General features: G+C 52.8%; 1 protein-coding gene across 3 annotated transcripts in view; it reads left to right on the top strand.

The window, feature by feature from the left end:
• Window positions 1-2,053: 2,053 nt before the first annotated feature.
• LONRF3 (LON peptidase N-terminal domain and ring finger 3) overlaps window positions 2,054-7,742 on the top strand; it is a 38,420-nt gene continuing 32,731 nt past the window's right edge. For 2 of the 3 annotated variants that reach the window (XM_023198704.1, XM_023198702.1), the window contains exons 1-2: window positions 2,054-3,031; window positions 6,771-6,889. In XM_023198704.1, the coding sequence (XP_023054472.1) occupies window positions 2,215-3,031; window positions 6,771-6,889 (936 nt within the window). In that variant the 5' untranslated portion in view covers window positions 2,054-2,214. The remainder of the gene's footprint in view (window positions 3,032-6,770; window positions 6,890-7,742) is intronic. The other variant, XM_023198703.2, reaches the window with a different exon arrangement.

Raw genomic sequence — 7,742 nt, 5'->3', positions numbered from 1 at the left:
GCACTTTCCCGGGCGCGGGCTGCACTTTCCCGGGCGCGGGCTGCACTTTCCCGGGCGCGGGCTGCATTTTCGCGCGCGCGGGAAAAGTTGGTGAAGAAGAACCCGGAAGTGCGCCATCCTGCCTCCGTTTGTCCAAACAATTTGTACTTAAGTAACATGAAATTTGGTCTTAGGATCAAAGCTACTCAAGGTTAGAGCTGGAGGGAACCTTGGAGATTAAGAGAAACTAAGGTTTGGAGAACCCACCTAAGGTTTCATAGCAAATATGTGACAAATCCAAGGCTTCAAGCCAATTTTTCCAATGTGTTCCTCATGCTTTCCTGGCTACAACTACTTTCTCTATTTCTTCTTCTTCCTCTCCCTCTCCCTCCTTCTTCTTCTCCTTTTCCTTCTTCTTCTGTGTGTATGTCTTTTTTCCCCTATATGATGCTTCCTTTCTGCCCTGTGACCCTCTCCCCCTGTCCTGTCTTATTAGAGAGAGGCTGTACAGCTAGCTGCATAGTACCTGTTCTCTGGGACCTTGGTGTTGATCTAAGGCTGGTTTAACTACCGAAAGAGAAGCAGAGTGCTGAGGGGACCTGCCATAATCCAGCTCTGAAACATGACTTAATCCCAGGTAAGATAAGCTCTGACATTTGTTCAGAAGGAAAAATGATGGATTCTAAAGTTTGGCTTCTCCAAGGTCATCCAGCTAAGACATGGCTGCAGCAGGAGGCAACAATAGGTCTTCAGGCCCCTGGGGCGGCACCCTGGCACTGCCCAAGAGCCTGCAGGCTCTGAAGGCCAACTGAGCCAGTGGCAAGCCTAGTCGCTGCCTCCCTGCTTGGAGCAGTGCGACCATACAGTTTTCTGTCAGCTCATTTTCTGTCAGCTTAGTTCCCATCCTAAATGTGGGGATTCAAGGGAGGCAAAGAGTGTGTGGTTGGCCACCCTGCTCGCCTTCAGGAAGTGTGTGGGACACCGTCGAGGCCCCCTAGTCATTGTAAACCAGGCACTGAGGCTCGTGCCCAGTTGTACCCCTCCCGCGCAGCGCTCAGGAGGGACAAACCTGGAGGCTATTCAGTCGGTCACTGGGCTGTGCCAGGATTCGCGGACTTTCTCCTGAGCAGCGCTCTCAGTTAGCGTCTTCCGCCTGCCACTCTCGCACGCCCCCAGAATACCCACCGACCCCAGCAGGCCGGGTACTCCCGGCCGCGCGCATCCGGCCAGTGGCTCCAGGGACGGGCCTGGTATGTCTCCAGCTGGGCGCCCACCGCCCGCCCCTGCGCTAGTTCTGGCGTTGGGGGGAGAGAGGTAAGGAGGGGAGTTGCGGGGCATCTCCCTCCTAGGGCTGAGCTGGCAAGTGCATCTTCTTTGCGAGTTCCCCACTGTCCAGCGAGCGCTGCCCAACTTCTGCGCCGGTGGGACCCGCTGCTCTGAGTCGCTCTTGGCACAGAAGACCAAGCACCCTCAGAAACCGCATTTACCACGTTTGTGAGGCTCCTGAGAGAAGGCAAGAAACCCAGGCGGGGCTCCCAGGGCTCTGGGGCTGGAGCTGGGTTGTGTGTGTGTGTTGGGGAGGGGGCGGGAGGGCTTCATGGATACCCCTCCCAACCTGCTTCCTTTCCCTGACAGCAGCCATCTCCCCCAAAAGGGAAAGCCTTGGGCGTCCCGGAAGACCCCGCGGACTGTGCACCTCGAGGTACCAGCCTCTCTTAGGAAGAGTAGGGGGCCGCTGGTCAGCGGCTGGCAGAGGGGACCTGTTTGCTGGCCCGTTTGGAGGTGGGATGGAGTGGGATTTGGAGACTGAGAAGCCCAAGAGAAGACATTGAGTTTCTCCCCACCCCCCAACTCCACTTTCGAAAAAGAACCAGGTGGCGAGGAGGAATAAGGCGAAGTGTAAACACAAACAACCTCAAAAAGAAGCCAAGAAAAGCGAAGCCCAAAGAAGCAAGAGCAACACGGTTACAAAACTGGTTTTGTAACAATTTCCCCGCCGCCAGCCAATGAGCAGCGTGGCGGCACGTCACGTGGTACCGTTTTATATAACACTTTGCTGAGACAAGACAGTTATTAGGCGGCGCGGGGCGGCCGGCAGGGAGCTCCCTGAGGCGCGGCAGGGTCCGGAGCTCGGTGGCACGGCGGCGGTGGCTGCCCCGATTTCCTTCAGCTGCCACTCTTTGCTTCGTGTCCCCAGTCCCTAGACGCCTCTTCCCCTCCCGTGTCCCTCTTCCTATGGAGTCATTACGGACGGAACAGATGCTGAGCTTGCCCGCCGAGGTCAGCAGCAACAACTTGGAGCGGGCGGAGCGAGGGGCATCAGCGGCCCAAGTAGACATGGGCCCCCACCGAGAGGCGGCTGCAGAGGGCCCCGCACCTCCACCGACGCGGGAGCCAGAGCCAGAGCAGTCTCCGGGGACCTCAACGCCGGAGAGCAAAGTCCTGCTCACACAGGCAGACGCCTTGGCGTCCCGGGGGAGAATCCGGGAAGCCCTCGAGGTGTATAGACAGCTCTCCGAGCGGCAGCAGCTGGTGGCTGAGCAGCTGGAGCAGCTGGTGCGCTGCCTGGCGGAGAAAGTCCAGCAAGGCGAGGCGCTGGCGCCAGCGCCCCCGGGCGAGGGTAGCACTGCAAGCGGCGCCGTGGCGGCGGAAGAGACGGGGGCCGCCGCAGCCGCGGCGGCCACCGAGGTGTGGGACGGCTTTAAGTGCCGGAAATGTTATGGGTTTCTGTCAGACCCCGTGTCCTTGTCGTGTGGCCACACCTTTTGTAAACTGTGCCTGGAACGTGGGCGGGCCGCGGATCGCCGCTGTGCGCTGTGCGGGGTCAAGCTCTCCGCGTTGATGGTGGCCACTGGGCTGGCGCGTGGATCGTGGCGGGCTGGGCAGCAGCCGCCGCCGCCACTGCGAGTCAACGTGGTGCTCAGCGGCCTCCTCAGCAAGTTGTTCCCAGGCCCGGCGCGGGCGTCGCAACTCCGGCACGAGGGCAACCGGCTGTACAGCGAGCGCCAGGTGGAGGCGGCGCTGCTCAAGTACAACGAGGCAGTTAAGTTGGGTGAGTTCAACGCGCTGCCGGGCCGGGGCTGGGGCTCGGTGGTTACACGAGGGAGCGGGAGAACAAACCTCCTAGCGAGATGGGATTTGGACCAGGGCAGAAAAGGGGGCGGGGGACCCATGGACTGTGGCCGGGGTGGGGGAGGGGTGCTTCTGGGACTGGGTCTTTGAGTTTGTCCTGTTTTCACTGCTTTAGCTGTCTTTCACTGTGTTTGTGTTGATCTCGGTTGCTTTTTGTCTTTTCCTGCTACTTCTGTTAGCTTTTGTGTTCCTGTTTCTCAGTCCCCATTCCTGTGTCTCCTTGCTGCTGGTTCTTTTTCTCCGTCTCTTTGCGTCTTTGTCACTGTTTCTTTCTTGCTCGGTGTCACTGTCTCTGTTTTTCTGACTCTCCTTCTCCCACTGCACTTCTGGCCTCCTCTTACACCTGCTCGCACCTTCCCAGCGAGGAGAGGAACTTCGCGCGCTCCTCGCACTCGCGCCCGGTCCTCCGGGCTGTAGCCAGCAGGAGATGTCCGGTCGGCGCCTGCGTCCACCGCTCGCGCCGCCGGGTATTGCCCCTTCCGGGGCCGCGGCTCCCTGTGGGGTGGGTCCGGTGTGGAATTAGGTCAGGAGAGCACTGGTTGCATAAGGGCCGCGAGCGGCCCGGGTCGGGCGCCCCTCCCCCGCGCCAGCGGGCGGGATTGTGTAACCGCTGAGGTAACTGAAGTGGGCCACCATGCTCGCTTCGGAAACCATCCCACGAGCGTGTGCGGGGGGAGGGGGAGCGCTTGCGCCCCGCTGCCCTGTGACTCATTGTCACCGCTTCCTATCACACGATCCTCGGCTGAAATAGATGTCGCCCGCCCCGCCAACCCGTAGCCTGTGCCCTCGCCTTGAACCCCTTTAACCCGGCCAGCCCGGCGGGAGACCGGGCCCGGCAACTGCTTGGGGATCCCCGGGGACCGTGGGCTGGCTACGAATGGGTTACGCCTCTGTCTCGCTTTCCAGTGCCACCTGGGAGGGTTGGGTGGGCTTTGCAGCTTCAAGGGCAACGTGGGCAGTCCCACATCTCCAGATAGACTAGGGCACCTGAATTTCACCAGGGAGACGCGCTCTCCGAGCCACCATGCCTGGACCCAGGAAGTGGCAGCTGAGCCGCCAGCCGGTGTTGCCCAGCTCGGGCAGTCTGCCAGGAGCTCGGTCGCGGGGCGCGGTGTCTGGCGAAGCATGCCGGGGAGGAGGCAGCAGGGCTGGGCAGGCAGGGCCCAGGGATCCGAGGGTGTCCTGGACCCGACTCTGTGGAGTGGAGGAGGGGTGTGGGCCGGAGTCTCCACGTGTTGAATCTCCACTCAAGCTTGCAACAGGTAATGAGAGGAGGAGGAGGAATGAGGACTGACAGGGCAAAGCTGGTAGCTAGAGAAGGGGACTCCTCTAGCTCCTGTCTATGCACAAGCAAGGCAGACTGTGAGCTGCCACCAGGCTGGAGTGTGCTGCAGAAGAGAAAAGACAGAAAAGACTGTAAACATAGATATGTTATAGAGAGAGAGGGAGAGAGAGAAGTGGAAAGAGAGATTAAGTTCACCAAATATTCATAGTGTCCTCTCTAGGTAATGGACTTTCAGGTGATTTTCATTTTCTTCTTTGAACATTGCATTATGATTTATACCTGGCAACACCCACAACTTAGCCTAACAATAGACTATTAACAAAAATCATAAGAAAGTGTCTATAACATATCTATGTTTATAAATGTTATATATATAAAACATGGTATACATATATGTTCATATATATAGAACATATGTATACAAACATGCATATATGTTATATATACGTATACCAGAACTAATATAATCTTATATACAGAGCTTAAGCATTAAATCATATATGCTTTCTCATACCATTAAATGTTTTCTACAGCATCATTTTCAGAGTTCCATTTTAATGGTAATATACAACCATGGAATAAATAGAAGATTAAGCCCACAAGTAGATTAGACACATTTATTTATGTTTTTTAATATTCAAAGTTTCTACCTCAAAAGACTTAAATGCGTTAATACATACTTGGCATTTAGGACAGTCTGAGGTATAGCAAGTGCTCAATTAATGTTTATTATAATTCAAAGTGATTGCTTGGGCCCAAGCAGTGGAGGGGGAAGATGGGAAGGCGAGGGAGGGAAAAGAATGGGCAATGACTACTAATGGTTATGGGGTTTCTTTATTAGTGGAGGAAAATGTTCTAAAATTGATTGTGGTGATGATTGCACAGCTCTATGAGCATCCTTAACACCATTGGTTTGTACATTTTAAATGGGTGCATTGTATGATATGTGAATTACACCTCAATAAAGCTGTTAGTAATATATAAGTATGTTGAATAAGTGACACTAATCATCTGAATATTTCAAAAACATTATAAAAACCATTTATTTGAATGTAGGAAATACTGATATTCCTTCTTTTGTATTCTTTACAAATAAACTTTGAGTAAATTCCTCAAAAAAAAAAAAAAAAAAAAGACTGTAAACAATTGGCTAATGTCTTAAGAGCAACTAATGGGCACCCAAGCAAGCCCTCAGCACACCCCTGGGAAAAAAACCATCAAAGCCTGTTGCCACAGAGGAAGCTAGAGCCCAGATCTTGGGGAAGAGCAGGGCAATATGAATGAGGCAGGTGGAGGCCACTTAACTCCAGATCTCTAAGGCAGGTTTCATACCTCTTAGCCATCCCCCAAGGGCCAGGAAAGCCCCTTCCTGCCCTCACCCGCCTGTTGCCACCACATTCCACTGAAGGTTCTTCCTTGCATCTTTGTTAATCTCCTCAGAGAAGTCAGGGTGAAAATGTCAAGGCCAGCTTTACCCTTCTAAGAGGAAAGGAGGCTCTCTGTTCTGGAAGATGGCCATTGTGTCTGTATTATTCCAAGTACTTTACGCACCTTCAGTAAAAGGAACCTGCTCCCCACATCCCAGCTTCAAAGCTTTGAAGTCTGACCAGTTATCAGTGACTGCCCAGCTAGCTGTGTGACCTTGAGAAGATGCCTTCCCTTCTCTGGGCTTGATTTTCCCCATCTGAAGAATGGGTTGATTGAGCCAGATAATCTCTAATAGCCTGCCCAGCTCTGACATCTAGTAATTCGGAGTTTTTGGTGAGAGCCAGCCTCACCTTATTCCCAGAAACCTTGTCCAAGTTCATCTACATTTGGCCATTTGAAATGAGAGGATGGGACCATGTAAATGTATTTCCATTTTCTTCAGGGAATCTTCATATGTGCTGGGCTTTGTAGACTAAGAGATTGTTAATGTCATCAGTCATTGCCACCTGGAAAACTAACTTGGATTTGTCTTCTTGGTGGTTCAGATAGGGGTCACATCTGCCCACGTCTCTCTCCTCCCTACCTGGCCTGTTTTCTTATTGGTAATACTGTACTCATAAACCAGGCTGCCAGGCACTAGCTGTGTGTAGCCACATCTCATCTATGTCAAAGTGTCTAATGCATCACTGACACCACGGGGCCTCTAATGAACTGCTTGTGAGTGGGGGCAAAAATAACTTTGCAGCTGGGGAACCTCAGGCCCAGACTGGCTGGGGGTGTAGAAAGCAGGACAATATTAGGACTAGAAATAGAGCCTAACCCTTTTGATCTCCAGTAGAAAAGTCCTAGAAAACTTATCATTTCTCAAGATCCATATTAATACAGGACTTAACACCTGCTTGCACTGGGGGCTGTTAATAAGGGTTTTTCTTTCTTATTTTGGCAGCTCCGAATGACCACTTGCTTTATAGCAATCGGTCTCAGATTTATTTCACCTTGGAGTCTCATGAGAACGCACTGCATGATGCAGAAATAGCATGTAAGCTCCGCCCGATGGGTTTTAAGGTGAGTGTGGGATGGGAGAGGTGGGAAGGGGTTGTACTGTAGACAGGAATTGGCAGGAAGGGCTGCCTCCCTGGAGCGTAGGGGCTCTAGAGCTCAAGCAGAACAGGAAGAAGGCTTTGCAAAAGAGCCAGGGTTAAGATCCCTGGGCAAAGGGTGACTCAGGTCTGCAAGGGAACTGGATTCTTCCCCAATTCAGTCTTCAACTGATGACCTTCAGAACAGCCTGGGCATGGGCATAGTGACTCTCTAGAATATGCACTTGGGAGCCAGACTGCCTGGGTTTGTGTCTCAACTGCTACTTTTATGACCTTCGTGGCCTTGGACAAATGACTTAACTTCCCAGTAGTTCATCATCACCTCATCTGTAAAATGGGGGATGTTCCCTACTAAATAGGGATGTTGTGAGGATTGTAGTACTATATAAACGGTTTCTTTCTTTCCTTCCTTCCTTCCTTCCTTCCTTCCTTCCTTCCTTCCTTCCTTCCTTCCTTCCCTCTCTCTCTCTCTCTGTTTTCTTTTTCTTTTGCTTTTTTTTTTTTTTTTGAGATGGAGTCTCCCTCTCATGACCAGGCTGGAGTGCAATGGCACGATCTCGACTCACTGCAACCTCCGCCTCCCAGGTTCACGCCATTCTCCTACCTCAGCCTCCCGAGTAGCTGGGACTACAGGTGCCCGCCACCTTGCCCGGCTAGTTTTTTTGTATTTTTTTAGTAGAGACAGGTTTTCACCATGTTAGCCAGGATGGTCTCGATCTCCTGACTGCTTGATCTGCCCGCCTCGGCCTCCCAAAGTGCTGGGATTACAGGTGTCAGCCACTGCGCTGGCTTTTTTTTTTTTTTTTTTTTTTTTTTTT

This window comes from Piliocolobus tephrosceles, chromosome 12 (assembly GCF_002776525.5).
Source record: "Piliocolobus tephrosceles isolate RC106 chromosome 12, ASM277652v3, whole genome shotgun sequence".
Lineage (NCBI taxonomy): Eukaryota > Metazoa > Chordata > Mammalia > Primates > Cercopithecidae > Piliocolobus > Piliocolobus tephrosceles.
Note: the sequence above shows the minus strand (reverse complement) of the source record. Positions and strands in the feature narration are given on the sequence as shown.